At 41.5% G+C, this 18,373-nt stretch overlaps 1 protein-coding gene across 2 annotated transcripts in view; it reads right to left on the bottom strand.

Annotated features, from left to right (window-relative positions):
* The window catches only part of vldlr (very low density lipoprotein receptor), a 55,769-nt gene that overhangs the window by 29,938 nt on the left and 7,458 nt on the right, over window positions 1–18,373 (bottom strand). For both annotated transcript variants that reach the window (XM_079659575.1, XM_079659576.1), the window contains exons 2-8: window positions 16,977–17,096; window positions 14,333–14,455; window positions 8,090–8,212; window positions 4,206–4,414; window positions 2,146–2,308; window positions 1,327–1,449; window positions 225–347 (exon numbers count right to left, since the gene is read on the bottom strand). In XM_079659575.1, the coding sequence (XP_079515701.1) occupies window positions 225–347; window positions 1,327–1,449; window positions 2,146–2,308; window positions 4,206–4,414; window positions 8,090–8,212; window positions 14,333–14,455; window positions 16,977–17,096 (984 nt within the window). The remainder of the gene's footprint in view (window positions 1–224; window positions 348–1,326; window positions 1,450–2,145; window positions 2,309–4,205; window positions 4,415–8,089; window positions 8,213–14,332; window positions 14,456–16,976; window positions 17,097–18,373) is intronic.

Here is an 18,373-nt window from a genome sequence, read left to right as displayed (position 1 = left end):
TGGTTTGTTTTTATTCTGGGAAATCAAACTTGAGTATTTGTAGTTCAGCAACACATTGCTGACATTTAGAGCTGCCAGGAGGGGAAACACACAGAGACTTTTTAACAGGGGGACATTTGCAGATTCCGCTAGACAGACACACTGTGGGTCGATCACAGCTCAGCCTAAAAGACATTTCATATTAACACAGACTCCAGTGCAATACAAGTATTTTTTTTACTCACTGCATTCTTTGATGGGTTCGTCGCTCCAGTCGGGACAGTCTCGGGCTTTGTTGCACACTTTGCTCATCTCGATACAGTCCCCGCTGCGACACTTGAACTTCTCTGGTCCGTTACACTGAGTCACTGTGGAGGGATACGAAGAACTTTACAAGCGTACTTTAATACTGACACACAAACTTCCAATTACACAGAAAGCTGCAAATGCATAATTCATATCAGGACTCTACCTTTTGGTTTTAAACCGATCAAGGCTAGCGGTTTCGCCCTGCATCAAGTCTGTATGCTAAGCTAAGCTAATCACCCAGTGGATCAATCGAAGTACTTGATACCAAGACGTGTGGTATCAACAGTCCTTCTATACGCAACACAATTTCCTTTCTTGCAAATAGCCACATTTCCCAATATGTCCAACAATTCTTTAAGCGTTTACATTCTCCTCAAAGCTCCACAAGCTTTTAAACTCCATTTGAACATGAGAAAGCCAGACTGCAGACAATAGACCAGCTCAAATGCGTGAGAACACAGGATTCTGTAACAAAGTAAAGCCTCAACAGGTTTGTTTAGCATCCCCAGCATGTTCGGTTATGGAAAAGGCTTTAAACACCGAGAGCCCTTTTCTCCCCACAGCTATAGGAACTTCAAATAGCTGCATTTTCAAAAGGTGACAAACACCTTCAGCATCCAGTGAGAATCTTCCATAACTAATGTGTTTACATGGCCACTGGAGACGGAACAAAAACTCATGTAAACTTGATAACCAGAAGGATTCATTTCCCTTCTCCATCAGCACACACTACAAAAAACTTTCAAAACACATCTCACACAGTGAACACACACGCTGAGCACAACGTGAAGTGGATGGAAACCACTCGGAAAATACATGCGGACAGCAGCTACACCGGTACCCACTCTCTTCTTCTGACCCACATGAAAGTCAAAGGAGGAATTTTGAAAAATCAAAAAAGGGTCTAGATACAAGAAAAAGGAAATTCTTCTATATTGTTCGCTCTCTACCAACATGACTTGAGCCGAAAGCACCGTTCTACTTCCCCTGACATTTATAACGGTTATTTGTAAAGCTGCACACACACAGAGCACTTACTGTTTTTGCAGTTGACCTCGTCTGAACCGTCAGCGCAGTCTCGGAGGCCGTTGCACTGCCTGCTGCCCAGGACACACTTTCCATCGTCACATTTGAACTGATCCGATCCACACGTCCGTACAGCTGCCAAGTACACACACGTACACACTCGAGTTATGCATGAAAGTAGTGCTGAAACATTCCTCAATGAGTTGATTGAGATTGAGATAAACTCAAGCAATAAAATCAATGTTGTTACAGGATGTGTATGTTTTTAGTTTTTATTAGAACTTTAATACTTTTTTATGCATGCTTCTACGTAACATTAAGCCATCTTTGGCTCTTTCACTGCTGTAACCACGTACATTTCCCCTCAGGGGGACTAAACTACCATTTTTAATACTGGTATAGCAACTTAATAATAAATATGACTTTTTTTAAAAAGGCAACATTCCCTGGCTCCAGCTTCTAAAATGTCAGGATTTGTGCTTTTCTTCAGTCATTTTAAATATCATTTGTATGTTTTTTTTTACTTTGAGTCAGAGCTAAAACACACAGGGTACTAGGTTTTACAACTTAAACCCTCAAGTCCATCTGAAAAGCAGATGTTTCATCACACTGTACAATAGGGTCAACTTCCTAGTAATTGATAAAGATTCATATCTTTGATTTCAGTGACACATCCCAAACTCTTTTATTTGCCTTGGTAATCTTAAAGCTATGCTGGAAAAAGCAGGTCAGTAACTAAATCTGACGGTGTTACCCACGTGCTGTGGTAACAAATGTTTTATGATGTTGACTTGTTTATTTATGTGTTGATGACAGCTGGTGTGTACATACGACAGTTGGCTTCGTCGCTGCCGTCTTTGCAGTCGGGGTCTCCATCACACCTCCACTTCTTGTGGATGCACTCCCCTGAGCGGCACTGCATCTCGCTGGACGAACACTTGGCGGGCGGCGTCGGGTGGCGGCCGCAGCGAGAGGGAGACTCATCGGATTGATCCTGCAAATGACGGACATTTTCTTGGTTTGAGTTTACTGCTTTTGGCCTGTGTTTTAGCCCACATGCATTTTGTAAAAGTGTTCCCACTTGCTTTTTACTCGCTGTCATCAACACTTGCTGGCTGGCAGTTTCCCAGCAGGGAGCCTGCCATTTCACTTATGAATTTTTAAAAGCATTTGGAAAAACTAAAAGCAATTTTGTAGCGTTTGACGTTTTAATCTGGTAAGGCCCTCTGACTGAACAGACATTTTGGGACAGAATACAAACATACAAGTCAAGATCAAGGCTGAATTAATTTCACTTATATATTTATATTTGTGTATACTTTGATTATACAAAACAATCTGAATTCTGCGCATATGATGTTTTACTCTGCCAGACAGTTAGCTTTTGGAGTCACTGCACTGAGCCTTGGTAAAAGGGAAATCATATTTTAAAAAAACATCAAACAATTCATTAATCTGTCAACCTGAACATTTACATAATCTTGAATGTTATGACTAAGCTATATTTAACTCAGCCTTTCTCTTATTTTATCTGGGGAAAAGAGACTCCAGTAAGAATAAGGCGAGGATTTTAACACACATTTCCCTTTTTGTTTAAATGTAAAAGTTATTTGCAGATATCAGACACCAAGTAAAGACCAACGTCATTATCGGGCAATCCAAGCAAAGACACAATAGTCCACTAGGGAATTCACGACTGATGCATTTTCATCAATATTGCCCAAAAAAGTAATCAAGGAAATTAATTGCGTTAGAAATATCTTGTTTTTTTTCTCTTCATCTAACACCAATGATCGATTTAATAGCAGAGTCTTTGAGAGGCTGTTAAGAAATGAGCCTTGATCTGATTGGCCCAAACCAGCAGGATTCATTGAGACTGCAGTAACAACACCACTGCTGCTGCTTCCTTGCAGGGATGAGACGAGTCTTTCATTCCCCAGACAAACAATTAACCTACGACAATGAAGTGCTGACTAGTTGACAATTGTGTGAAACATTGATTGACAGGTGATGAGCAGGGCCGCAGTGATAGAGCTTTTAAGGACTCTGATCCCACAGACGATTAGCACTAATAGGAATCAAAACCCGGGCAATCAGACAGGATGGGATCGAGAGGAGCAGCGGGAAGACTTGCTCTCACTTACATCAGCTCAGAAAGTCACTGACTCCCGTGGGAGCAGATGAATGGAGTGCGAGACTGAGATTGTGTGCTTTTGTGTGTCTGGCACTCTTACTATTAACTGTGACACAGAGAGGGCTGGGTGTGAGAGAGCAGCAGAGTGAATAACAATGACCTTCTAATTGAAGAAAGTATTTAAAATATTTGTGTGTGTGAGAGAATATGCAACACTGTTTCCATTCTCCTGCTCAGGCCGCCACAGTGATAACCGCACAGCCAATTAGCAGCAAATGGGCAAACTGCAGACTCTGTAAAACTGGCTCTGCTGTGTTGGGAGTGTCAAAGTCACTGTGTGTGTGTGTGTGTGTTAAACTTGTAGAACCGGTGTGTGCGTAACATGTCCCCAGGGATCTCACAACAGACAGTTCATTATAGTGAGGCAACATCTGCAGAGAAAATAAGAGGGTGTGACTGTATTAAGTATTTTGTGATAAAAAAAGGTGTCAGAAAAATCCCAGCTATAAAAAGATGCAGAAAATAGAATAATTTATCACTTTTAAGTGGTTTTCCGAGGGGAGGACAATAGTCAAGGGGCTTTACCAAATGCACATAAAAATACCGATGCAATGCGTCACACTTAAATTAGTTTGGCAAACTGAGGACACAAGAGACTCAAACTGCTGTCCTCTATCCATGCACCTTGTCCACAACTTGTGTTCTTTTTCCCCTAAACTTTCTTAAATGTGTGGCATTTTATTTGCGTTCCTCTTACCTGGCAGTCCACGTCGTCGTCACACACCCAGCTGGCCGGGATGCACGAGGAGTTTCCACACTGGAACTCGCTGGGGCCGCAGGAGGACGGCGCGCACTCCACCTCGTCCGAGCCGTCGCCACAGTCGTCCTCGCCGTTACACACAAAGTTACGGGAGATGCAGCGACTGCTGGAGCACGTGAACTCGTTGGGAGCGCAGGTGATGTTACCTGGAGGACAGAAGAAACAATAGGGAGAATGTGTGAGGCTTAACAGCTCAGTCGCTCAAAAGAAAATACATTTATTTACAACAAGCTGAAGTCCCAGAAGTCATTTCATACGGCATGAATCAGCATAGCAGTCATCGGTCTTTTCCTAACCCAACGTTTGAATTTCAGGATTTTCAAGTAGTAGCAAATGCAACACGTTGGCAGAGAGCAGAGTGTTTGAAAGCCATCTCTCTGCTCCCCACACAATCACCGCCCACTGATCAAAAGGAGAGGAGAAAAAGGAGCACGACCGCAAACGCAGTGAGACACACACACACACACGGGAAATAACATCTTGAAGTCATACCAGACATATTCAAACTAGCATGTTTGCACTGCTTTCCCTAATAAAACCTCCTCCTTCTAACATTAGGAGTAGAACATGGCAGAAGGATGCAGTGTTAGGCAGCTTAAGGAAGCATGTGAGGTTAAAGTCACTGAAACCTTGCATCCCACTACACAAAACATCCGCTACAGAGATTTGAATGTGAAAAAGGGAAGACAATTAACAAACGTCTCCTCCTTCTAAGCAGCTTTCAGTGATTAGCATCTTCAGCCAGAGGGGACGGTACACACTAGATGCACCCGTTCTTAGCACAGCGCTGGCATCAGTCCTCATACCGCTCCTTGTACTCACTAAAAATTGGCATGCTATAATACAGAGCAGGGCTTCTCAAACTCCGGACCCAACTGCAAATCAATTCGGACCGAACCCTGTGTTCCATTATAAAAATAAAAAAATTATACAAAATAAAAAAATTAACTTTCTGATTCTGATGTAAATTAATGTATATTTTCTTGTGTCTGACGCGTTGTGAGAATGAACGTGCATATATACATTTACTTGTGTGCTCGAGCGTGACACGTAATTGCAGACCGCAAGTTAACCGCAAGTTTACCTTGACTTTCTAATGCCTTTTTTGCCGAGGTTCAAGCCATTGGCTACAGACAAACAGTTCCATTTCTCCCACTAGTTCAAGCCATCATACTGTATGTATGTATTGAATGTGTTTGTGTATACAGACTGCCTGCCTGTTGCCTTGTGCCTTGCGCCGACAGGCAAGGCAGGCAAGTGCTTGGACCAGAAGGGGGCCCCCAAAGAAGGTAGATTTAAGAAGGTCCACAGCAACGACAACATGAAACACTTAATTTAATTCACTGCAACGACACGTCGGGAAACCCCCTCAAGGGGGCCCCATGCATAGCGCACCGTAAGAAACTGCTTCATAATTTCAGTTTCGTTAAATTGAAATCATCAAAACCGTACACCCCAGCACGTGCACTCCGCTCTGCATCGGCCAAACAGCTCGCTGCACCCGCACTGCGAGGGGGACCCAAGTTCCCATCAGCAAAAACTTGTGAGTTTGCTGTCCTGGCTCCAAAATGGTGGAATGAGCTCCCCATTGAAATCAGGACAGCAGAAAGCTTACACATCTTCCGGCGCTGACTGAAAACTCATCTCTTTGGACTCCACTTCGAGCGATTGAATTACTAACAAAGCACTTATATACTAATAAAGGGCTGGCTTATCTAAAGCCAGTTGAGTAGCACTTGAAAGGTTTGGCTCTATGAAACCTGATGTACTTATATGATTCTGTTTTCTTCAAGGTTGTATCTTCCTGGTCGAATGCACTTATTGTAAGTCGCTTTGGATAAAAGTGTCAGCTAAATGCAATGTAATGTAATATCTGGAATAAGACAATATTGTGTTTCTAACATCAAGATGCCTCAAATATGAGTTCTTCAAAGTAGTGCAGGAATGAGTCCCTAAAACCCAGAAAGGAGTTAGAACCAAACATTTAAGTGTCATAAAACAAAAACTTAATTTCTGCCATATACCGAATCCCATTGGTTTTTGACAAGGGAGCAACAAGATGTTTAACATGGAGCGTCTTTTTAATAATTTAGCTGACATCTCTGTGCATATGAAAGAAAAACAAATCTTTAGGATCAATGCTAACTGCTCCTAACACGAGGATGGGTCAAATGCTAAATGCAATGCAATGTAATGTAATGCAATGCAATGCAATGCCAGTAAAGTCCCTGTTTTGATCCGGACCAGAGACCTTGTATACAATTCACAAGTGGACCTTTAATAAAAAAAGTTTGAGTACCACTGGTATAGAGGATGAGTCATATTTGTTGTGATTAACATCTTGCATCGTCAGCAGTAGAAATCCAATACTAATCATTAACGGTGCTAATCATCATCATCATTACTCATCGTCACTTTATTTTGAAGTAGATTTCGCCTCGCTTAGCTGCTGCTGCTGCTGCTGCTAGAGCCTCAGATAAGCGGCAGAAAATAAATGGATGGATACAATTGACTAACATGCTACAGGCTGCTTTTGTGTTTTCTGTCAGATCCAATTATTTTTGTTTATAGTTTGTCCAGGCAGAGCGACACTCTGTGTGAAAGGCTGGTGGTGTGTTTGTGATGCAGAGTTTAGGACAAACAGCTGGAGGATGAGGAGTAATTGATACACACGTCCATGTAATGTTTCAGTGCTAGTGCAAGCCGTTACACTCAAGTAGTGTTGCATCACTTGTGAAACATTACATCATTACACTCCTCAACAGGCTTCTGTGTTTGTGCATAACGTTGTCTGTCAATAGAGTAGTGCGGTGATGATGTATACTTGTAGACTGAAGCAGAAGTGAGCATTGCAAAAAGTCCTGGAACGAAACATGAATCTTATTTCAGACATCTATTCACAAAGGGGTAAAAGAAAACCCCATGCATTTAGGGGAACCTGAAGTGGTAACATTCCAACTCATTTCCAGGCTTTGGGAGTCTGCACCACTCAATTTGAGGCAGACGGACGGGCACCACAGCTGATGCCATAATAGGAGTTTAAGAGTCCTCAATGATGTGATTGAACTTTCAGTTTATCAGGTGCTCCAGGGAATTACGCTCACAGCAACAATTCTGTTTCTACATTTGAAATGAGAAGCAACATCAAATCCTCTTTCTAGGAACAAATAAATGAGAGGGCAGCAGTATTGAGACTCCCTGTATCCCATAATAGGCAAGTCAATTGTTTAAAAGAAGCTTCAGGCAATTACTGCTAACTCGAGGTCAGAAGCAAGCCTATGACCACATTGTAGGTCACAATAAGTATTTTATCCAAAAGGGCTCTTCCATTAAAACAAGAAGCATGACAGGCTATGGAGGAATAAACAAGTCACAGCAGGATGTTAATCCACCGCTTGTCCTTTTGAATCAAAGGGCATAACAGACTGTAGGTGGGAGACTGTCGGCCACATAACTCTTAAACAACGTTTGTCCTTGCCGCTGTGTTTACCTAAATGGGCATTTAATGCTCATCATTATGAGGTTGGACCACTTTGAGAAGATGTTTAGAGTCTAGCGTCTACAGAACGTTGGCTGTGCCTCCAACACGTCGACAGGAAAAACCGGTTCAGATCTCCTTACAGCTAAAAAGACATTTCATATTTACTACTCACTTCCTGATCTACAGACACACATGTTTGTCATTCCTCAGATCTCAACTTACAGGTATTTAGAAGTGTTCTACCTTGAGGTGTTCCGTCACCGCCTCAGCCTTTAGAACGACAACTTGTAGACATTTAATCAAATATTCCTCCCATGTGATGTCATGCATGTCCACTCACCACAGTTGACTTCGTCCTCTCCATTGTCGCAGTCCTTCTCTCCGTCACACTTCCAGAAGGTGGGGATGCACTGAGTGGAGCCCGCTCCGCAGCTAAACTCGTTCACACGACACGTCCGCATGTCTGCAAGGGAGAGAAACACAGCGTCAACATTGAATGGCATGATTTTGTATTTCCAATAAACACCTGGCTTTAGAAACCTCAAGGTCACATCCACATTGTTTAGTGTAGGATGTCAGAAGGCTGCTAGGAAGCCACTTTATAAGCCAATTTTAAAGTACCAACTTAATTATTAACTCAATTCTAACTAACGGATTGTAACCTAGACCAAGTGAACTGCCTGCAGCTGTATCAAAGATCTCCTGTTCACTTTTTAATAATATATAAACAAAGGGATAGAATGAGTGACACTTCTGTAGTTGTATATCATATGGGAGTCATAAAGTCCCACAGCTGCGGTGGCTCAGTGTTCATTTCGTCAACGAAAACTAGGACGAAAAATGTTCGTCAACGACCTTTTTTACATGACTAAGGACGATGACGAGCTAAAAATAGATTCTTGATAACGAAAACTTTGACAAAATGTATATTTAGTTTTCGTTGACGAGACGGGACTAAGGTGTTAATGGTGGACTAACGGACAATCAAAATGCAGGGTATTTTCCCCCAATTGTCCGTCTTGTCTGTCAAAATGCATCTTACGTTTCTAACTTGCAATATCATTATTTCCGCTCTCTTCACTCCAGAAGAGCGATCTCCCTCTGTCTCTGTGTGCGGGGGGCGGGGCCTAACAGACACGCTGCAGCGGCACACAGAGATCTGCCGGGGACGGAGCGTTCAGAAGGGAGTGGGACACATGCTGGGGTCCTTCAAGTGTGAATGACTTTGTATACTGCAGGGTATCTCGTGAATTTACTTCAGGTGGAACTAAAGTCTGATTTAACACTTGATTATATTTCACATCATGCATCCACATCTGTAAAGTAACTAAAGGGATTAAATACATGTTCTGGAGTAGAAACACAGTAGCAACACATTTAAATACTCCAGTAAAGTACTTCAACATTGTACTCAAGTACAGTACAATATTTTTACATAATTATATATATTTCATTTATTTCACATTTAAATAAAGCAATTAATTTGGTCAATTTGTTACTTTTTCCCTTTAAAAAATAACAAAAAGTAAATACAAGAATACGTTAAAGTACCGGATCGATAAGCAGTATCGATAAGACTAGTAGTACCGTAGAAAACCTTAACGATACCCATCCCTAGATATTACACAAGTAAAGTGTTGAGTGAAATGTTGCTTTACGAATTTCAACACTTGATACCGTCACATTGATTCCAATTTCAGAAACCTGCATTTGCCTAACTGAATTGGTTTAAAGAGAGAAAACATTTTGACTAAAACTAGACTAAAACGTTTTGAGTTTTCGTTTACTAAAACTAGACTAAAACTACGAAGGATAGGAATGACTAAAATGTGTCTAAAACTAATAACCATTTTCATCTAAAGACTAAATCAAAAACAGCTGCCAAAATTAACACTGGCTCTACTTGTTGCCCGTTTGAGTGTTTCCCCCATGACAGCAATAGGACAGAACAAGGACATGGCATGACTGGCTTTTTGTGTTGGAAATAATGAAGTTGAGCTTCGAGCTACCCGTCAAAATAGACAATGTGAGACGTGAGGTGAAAACAAAGCTGAGGTCTAAACAACTGTATTCAGACAGTGATGTCATTACTCTTAAGTAAATGGTAAACACTTTCTCCTGCATATTATTTTTTAAGGACTTTTAAGATTTGAATCCAGCCTATCATTTGAGATGGTTTGTTTCTAGATAAGGTGGGCACTTTGTCTTCTGGAGGTTAAACTCTAAATTGTCCTGCATCACTAGGAACCACTTTTATCCCAGCATACATATTCATCCCAAAGTGCTGGTTTCCATAAAAATGCAGCTTCAAGACGTCGTTTGCCTCTTATCCCTGCGATCTTCCACGGTGGAGGGAGATAACAAGCAGCGTGGCACAGAAGATCGGAGAGCGCTGCGATAAGAGCTGCTCGGCGGAGCGGCGGATTGAAAAGCTGCTCTCAAGGCTGCGGTGAATTATTGACGACTAGGATGTCGTTGTGTTGATACTCCATGTGTGCTGTGCACTCTCAAGTCAGTTTATGACAGTATACAATGCTTACTGTGGATCAGACTCAGCCTGTATCCAAACAGTGTACTCAACCACTTCAACATCACATATTGAATTGGGCATCATAAGGAAATATGCAATGCCAATGTGATACAAGATGGTAACACTGTTGATACATTTATTTATTTTTAGAATTTACATACTGCTGCTTCGTGTCCAAAATGGTTTTAACAGCAGGACATTTCTCTTACTTGTTGCAGGTTTGGAGAAAAGTGATATTAGTAAATGTTTATTATCAAGAGAGCTGCGTTTAACATTTTCCATGAAAGAACATTTAAGAAAGAAAATGTAATTTGTGCATCTCTTTTCCAAAAAGTGGAGACTTAAGATAACGATTCTTCCCAACAGCCACAAAGTGAACCTGTGTGGACAAAACACAGACAGTCAGCTGTGTGAATGTAACCATAGTAACCACACACACACACACACACACACTCCCAGAAGCCAAGTCATGTGCAACAGCTGGTCAGACAGTACAGTGATGTAACAGCAATAGTCTCAGGGTTGAACTGCACGTACACAAGTGTAGCTATGACTGGAACTTAACACCACCACTTAAAAACACACAGGCCCATGCAACACGTGCACACGTTTGATGACCTTCAGTTGACGGCCAACCTTTCAAGTGGAAACACACACACACAGGTTGTACCATTGTATCTACACAAAAGAGACAAATGTCAGGAAGTTGACGAGTGTAAAGAGAGGAAGATCAAATGGCACAGCTGGCCTTTGTCTGAGCTTCTTAGCAGGCAACCTCACTGATGTAGAACTTTTGGATTACAAAGGCGTGGAAATAAATGTTTAAAGAGGGAAAACTGTGAATTTGAAGAAATGATTCTCAGAAGAGGCGATAACTAAAAGGCGTGCATTGTTGTCCATGCAGCATCTTTTAGACACTACCACTGCAGGATTGCAAAGTCACAAATAATACTCTTAGTGTTTGGAACCCCCCAGAACAAATAATTTCAACTTAAAATGACCAAAACAAATGACTTTTTTGTGACGTCTGAATAAATGCAAGCTTGTTGTGGTGACAAGTTAATTCTCTGCTAACCTACGTAATCCCAGAAAGCTTGGATAACAGCTACTAGCAGATTCGGGACACAACACGGCTACATCCATTATCTGGGGGATAATGTTCAAATTAGATCCAGCAGCTACTCATACTGCACTGTACCTCCTTTGTTTTTTATTTATATAAAAAGTTCTTGGCAACAGCAAACACACCAGCTTTGAATAACGCTGGTGCTTAAGAGACCCCCCAAACTGCACCGCCCATGCTTTGGCAGACAGCGCCACACAGATCCCAATACAAGTGCAGCGGGATTTGCCCCGAGTCTAAGATGCAGTGTTGCTTTCTGCCAGAGGGTAGAGATTTTATTTGTGCATTGTTTCAGGTTTCTGAGCTCAACCTGCTGTGTTGACACACAAACACACTGCAGCAAAAAGCAGAGGGCTGCTCTGGGAAAACAGAGGGTGTAACACACAGCTCTGCTTCCCCAGCAAATATCACCTCAAAAAGAGTGAGTTGGACAGTGAGTGGGTCTAAGGTTATACTTCATAGTACATGTCTGGCTCAAGTATTGTTTGTTTGCTATTATAACCAAAAAGTAAAGATACATTTGACACAACTGAAAACCTGCGTGTGCCTTCCCTAACCAACCTAAGCCCTTTAGTGTTAGGACATAGTTGACAGCATGGAGGAAAAATAAGTTATCTCTATTACAGTGCAGCATTAGGTAACTCCATTAACAAGTGCAAGGTCAAACCATCAGCTTTCTAATAGGCAGTTGCATCATGTAACGATACATCAAAAGGATTTAAAAGGCTTTCAACTTAGGACCCCGAATGACATGCTAAGCTCTAAATATATCCCCTGTGTAACCTTCTTTATTGCTTTACTCATCAGTCTGAGGCCCTCTGCTCAGCCTTCGCCAAGGTTAGGGCAGTTTCTACATGTCGTATTGCTGAGGATTTGCTGAATACATTTCATATTTCTCTAGAGATATGAATTCCCGCTTATTTTAAATCGTCCATGGTTGTTAATAATATTTGTATTGTCCTTGTACATCTATGTGCCTGCTGTCATTTGTTAAACAAAGTGGTTGTTCGGAAGATATTTCAAGCTATTACTCATGTTCTCTTTAACCATCGCTCCATTTACCCTTCTGTGCAAAGCTGACTTTCCTTTGATCCTTTTGGATAAAAGCAAGCATTCGTTTGTTTCATTTTAACGTCAACTCTTAAGGCTATATTTGTATCTATATCTTTTTGTGGTAAAGCACCTGAGAAGAACACTTGATTCCGATATGGACTTAATACACGAGCTGCTGACAGATTGTTGTCTGTTCTTCTGGTGAGACGCTTTGAAAAGTCTCAACCCTGCAGCGAGCCTCTCTTCCGCCTCCCTCTCCGAAGTCTGCTTTTATCCAAGTACTTTTCTGCCTTTAGTTTGGGAATTGCCATGATGTTCAGATTTAACTTGGTACCCATGGATGAAACACACTTTATAGTTGACTTACTAAAAAATATGCCTTAAGCATTCACGAAGCTTTCAGGAAGCAGTATATATGAAACCTGTGTGTGTGTGTGTGTGTGTGTGTGTGTGTGTGTGTGTGTGTGTGTGTGTGTGTGTGTGTGTGTGTGTGTGTGTGATGAGGTGCCTTCATCTTCCCTGTGACGTTTATCTCAGCGCTTGAGGAGACGCCATAGTCCATTTGTCTTCGTAACGGCACGGTGAAGGCAGCGCTGGAGATGCGCTTAGTAAAAACGACGTGTGTATGAACTTCCCGTCATCACTCATCTCCTTGATTCCAACGAGCACCTTGGGAAGACCTCCCATCATGGCTATACCATTTAAAGCTCAGCCGCTCTCCTCAGTTTCATTTAAACAACTTGTTTATTTGACACGGCAGCTCACAGGAGGGAACACCCCCCCAGCCCCCCCCGTCCCCCCCTACTGCTTTTTAAGTGCCTCTTTGAGTTTCTGTAACCATGAGATGGAACTAAAAGCAGCAGGGAATCTCTGTTGGAAATGTTCAGACAAACCCCCAGCGGGTTTACCAACTACGCCGAATCTCAACTTTCGTACCGTTCTCTTTAAAATAAGTGTTTGTCATTAATGAGGGCAAACCAGACTATGAGAAGCTAGTTGTAACTACTTGATATGCTGTTAGCTAAATCAATGTCAGATAAATAAAGTATAGAAAGCCAAGCAAGAATACAAATGATAATATTGCCATATAACGTGTAGTATATTACATTACATGTCATTTGTTAGACGCTTTTATCCAAAGCCACTTACAATTTTTGACATCTTAGTGGATTAATCTTATTATTATTATAGACACATGCATTTCCTAACATTTGGTCTACCTATGCTGTATGTAAATGTATTATCTATTCGATTTACACACGGCATCTATTGCTCGTCTGTCCGTCCTGGGAGAGGGATCCCTCCTCTGTTGCTCTCCCTGAGGTTTCTCCCATGTTCCCCTTTAAACTGTGGGGTTTTTCTCTGGAAGTGTTTCCTTGCACGATGTGAGGGTCTAAGGACAGAGGGTGTCGTTCTCTCATACTGATATTCTGCAACAACTGTGCTGTTGTATTTGCTGTAAAGTGTTTTTACTCTAGGTTATTTATTATTATATGTACAGCACTTTGGCTCGACCAAAAATCGCTTAAAAATGTGCTATATAAATAAAACTTCATTTGATACATTCAGTACTGTGGACAATCCCCACAGGAGCCATTTGGGGTGAAGTGTCTTGCCCAGGGACACAACGACATGCTGACTGCAGTGGGACTCAAACTTAATACCCCCTGTCCTGAAATAACCTCTCAATCTACTTCCACGTCCCAAACACGTGAATTTATGTGGCCTGCTAAAAAAAAAATCAATACAAGGCGTGTCTTTGAAAGCAGTTATGAAAATGTAGCAAATTCTCAAAAGTATCAAAGCTATGAAAACTCCCTGTAATATCTTACATGGGCATAAAGTCAGATTTGGTTCAGATTAAGTGAGGTACTCACGGCAGATTTCTACGCTCTCGTCGGACCCGTCCTCGCAGTCCGGCTCCCCGTCGCAGTGCCATCGCTTCGGGACACATTGGCCGTTGCGACACACGAAGTCCACCTCCACACACGTCTTTCTGACTGGAGGAAGAACATAAATGGATATATTATTAGACAGAGGTGGGAGACATGTTGTTTAATAACATTTCTCACATCTAACAAATAGAAACACGGAAATAATAGGAAGAGAAGGCAGAAGGACCAAAGCAATACATCCACACCTCATGAATATGAAATGTAGTACACTACCATGAGCCCTTTATCAGGTGAAAAGACACGTTTTAAATGTTTCGCCTTAGTTGTGCAAAGCTCAAATTATTTCATGAACTTTTCTATGGAGATTTTGGTGCCAATTTTGAAATAAGTGGTAATTATTTAGCCCATTATCCTGGTTATGTTGGCCTCTTGCTAATCAATGTAACACAAAAAACTAAAGATAAGAAGAAAAAAAAAGGGTTCAATGCAAATCGAAAGTATTCCTGATGGTCCTTCAGGATGAGAGAAAAATGAGTCTTTCAAGAGGAGTGGAGGGTCTTCCAAAGTGTCTTAAACCCCTCCAATCTCAGCACCTCCATGCAAGGCTCGAGTGTCTCCTTGAGGCTTTCCCTCAGTCTCTCTGACCAGAATACAAATATGAACCCAAGAAGCAACCTAGTCCAAATTTGAACCACGACCGCAGCAAGTCACAGCGGGCCTCATTATCAAGCTTGTTTTAGGAATTCATTTTGGATTCTCATCTTGCACACGTCTCATATCTGTCTGAGTTGGAAGTCGAAGCAGCTCTGATCTCCCACCGAGTGAGAAACAGACAGACCCGCAAATGCAACACGATGTCAGTGGCTGTGAGAGGGATGAAAAAAAGATTGTGGGCAGAGAACGCCGCCATCTGTTTTAGTTCAAAAACCATCCCTTGTCTTTTCCAGAGGGAAGTCCTGTTAGTTTATATTTAAGGGGGTCTTTTGCTTATTGAAACACACTTCCTAATATTACCCTGCAGTGCGATCAGCTGTTCTTTTTCTCTCCCCTTCCCTTGCTTTCTCCCTTTTTCCTCGCTCATTTTCTGCACTTGTTCTTTCCTTCCTCCCAGTGTAATATGACCCAGATAGATGAGGGACAGGGAAAATGGAGAACAATGTGAAATGTATTGGAGAAACACAAATACACACTTCTGTCATATCCATATTTAGCTCTGCTCTATCTGCTACCTTCACGTCACCAGGTCATTCAGTCCCAAGGGATGCTGAGAAGTCTGGAGGGGCCAAGGGTTTAGATTGTCATGTGACATCGACGTGTGAAGAAGTGAGAACATGAGCCTTATGCTCTATGTAGTCTGTGGGCTCTTTATATATAGTCTTAGTATTTTATAGTATTGATACATGTATGGTATAATAATAATGGAGATGTGTGCAGCAGACTAAAGATGATCTCATGCAGTGTCTAGCAAGTGATGTACGAGACGTAAAACACTGGAAGCCATACTGAAAAAAACTAACCAAGTAAACATGGTCTATTTTAAATTGTGAGTCCTAGGTTTCAATGTTGTTCATGTACCACAATGTACAGTAATGCTGCTTACAGTTAATTGCATAGCTAAAACAAGCTGGTGGAAAAGGAAGGGGGATTAAAGAGGTAAACCGTGTACGCTGTGGTGCTCCATTAACTAGAAAGAAAGAAACTACAGGCTCATCTGGCTTCCTGTGATCTGAACTTTTAAGTCAGACTCCATTTCCAACTTTACATTTTGTTCACTTTGGCAGGAATCATGCTCAAATGTAATCAAGTTGGATTGTTATCAAGACGGCCACACTCGAAGACCACATTGAAAGGTGTAAAAACAATACAACCCCAGCCCACATGCGGTACAGGAGTATCGGAAATGGCAACAAAAAGGAGGAGGACGTGGAGAGCTAGTTACGTTAACCGGTAACTGCCAGAGCACAGTCCTGTCTGGCTAGTATTGGTAACAACATTTGCAAATCCTGAGATCGCCAGGGCAGTGAAAAAAAAAATGTATGTGTTCATAGTTATGAAGGTTGATTCCGAGGAATAGCATACATCAGGCATTCGACACACACAACTTGCTAGCAGGATTAATTAATTGCTGGTTTGGGAGTCGTTAGACACTGAGGTTGATTGTTTCTGAATGAAATAATCACTTGCTGTCATTTTTTTAAGTGAACACAAAAACATTCCCTTGCAATCATCTGTTGTTTTGTTTGATCTTCTATCATTTCAAGTTTCAAGGCTTTTCTTGTAAAGTGCGCAGAGCCATAGTGTCATTATGAAAATGAAAATCTTAGGTCGAAGGCTCCTTCAACAGCGCAACACAATAACAGATCAAAATAGCACAAGTAAATAAAATAAAATATAATAGAAACAGAATATGATAGAAACTGTGCAGAATAGTCAATATACAGTAATTGGAATATATATATATATGATGTATGTGAGTTGCAAACAGATGAATGTTATGTATGTTCTTTCAAAAGTTCAGGTGTTTAACCTTCTTATGGCCTGTGGGATTTGTGCATATTTGCGTGCCGAGTGGTTTTAGTGACGTAGTACTTTGTGTTCTGAAAGGCAGCGTGTTTAAGATTCTTACCACAGGTGTTCTCGTCACTGCCGTCGGTGCAGTCCTCGTCTCCATCGCACTGCCAGACGGACGGGATGCAGCGACCGTTCCCACACTGAAACTGGCTGGCCTCACATTCTGTCTTAGTACCTGCCGGGGAAGAGACACAGAGGGGGAATTAGGAAAGTGTTTACAGTCCCTAATGCTTTCTTAATCATTTACTGTTTGTTTAGATATCATTTGATTAGTTTAAGCTAGAGTCCCTGTGGCGCTGCAATTTAAAAACAATTTGTTCTAAACAGTGCTCGCTCAGAGCAGACGTCAGCCATTACTGTGGAGATAGCTTCATGCTGGACTTTGAGAGTTCTTTTGGACTCTCGACTGACTTTGCAATTGTACAACTGTAACTCTTCTACACCACAACAATAATGAAGGGATTGCAGTGACATGCTCAAGCTCTTTTTGTGAAGTGATGACTCAGATCTAAAGCAGTGTAGTCCTCAGAATACATCCCTGTAAACATGAACATGAGAGAAAACACATCTTTAAATCTAACGCGTTCGAGCACTTCAAACACACTCTTGACGTCTGATCTTACATCCCACTGTTTACATTTTAAACTGAAGATGAAGTTCCATCAATATTTTATAAAGAACTAAACCTTGGTGACCTGAAAATGTCAACTGGGTAACATCTTTTCAGCCGTCGTATGAAGGACATCAGATTTGCAAAAAACTGACGTTGAGGAAAAAAAGAACCTCGTATGACTTTTCTCCATTATCCAAAACCATGTAATCCGATATGCCTGAATGATTTAGTGAAATGAGTCCGATAGTAACTTCCCAGAGTCAGAAGCTTACAAGTGAAGTAAAGAAACTGTCAGATGCATTCAGCACTGTAGATCAAACATATTTAGGTCGAGAGGGAATACAAATAAAATGTTGGTCCCGCTGAGAGAAGCCACTCGCATACACACACCGAGAAGAACTGAAACTTCACTCATCTAATACACACCGAGAAGAACTGAAACTTCACTCGTCTAATACACACCGAGAAGAACTGAAACATCACTCATCTAATACACACCGAGAAGAACTGAAACTTCACTCGTCTAATACACACCGAGAAGAACTGAAACTTCACTCGTCTAATACACACCGAGAAGAACTGAAACTTCACTCGTCTAATACACACCGAGAAGAACTGAAACTTCACTCATCTAATACACACCGAGAAGAACTGAAACTTCACTCGTCTAATACACACCGAGAAGAACTGAAACTTCACTCGTCTAATACACACCGAGAAGAACTGAAACTTCACTCGTCTAATACACACCGAGAAGAACTGAAACTTCACTCATCTAATACACACCGAGAAGAACTGAAACGTCACTCATCTAATACACATCGAGAAGAACTGAAACT

Source organism: Notothenia rossii, assembly GCF_949606895.1.
Source record: "Notothenia rossii genome assembly, chromosome: 11".
Lineage (NCBI taxonomy): Eukaryota > Metazoa > Chordata > Actinopteri > Perciformes > Nototheniidae > Notothenia > Notothenia rossii.
The sequence above is the reverse complement of the archived record's forward strand: the minus strand, read 5'-3'. Positions and strand labels throughout refer to the sequence as shown.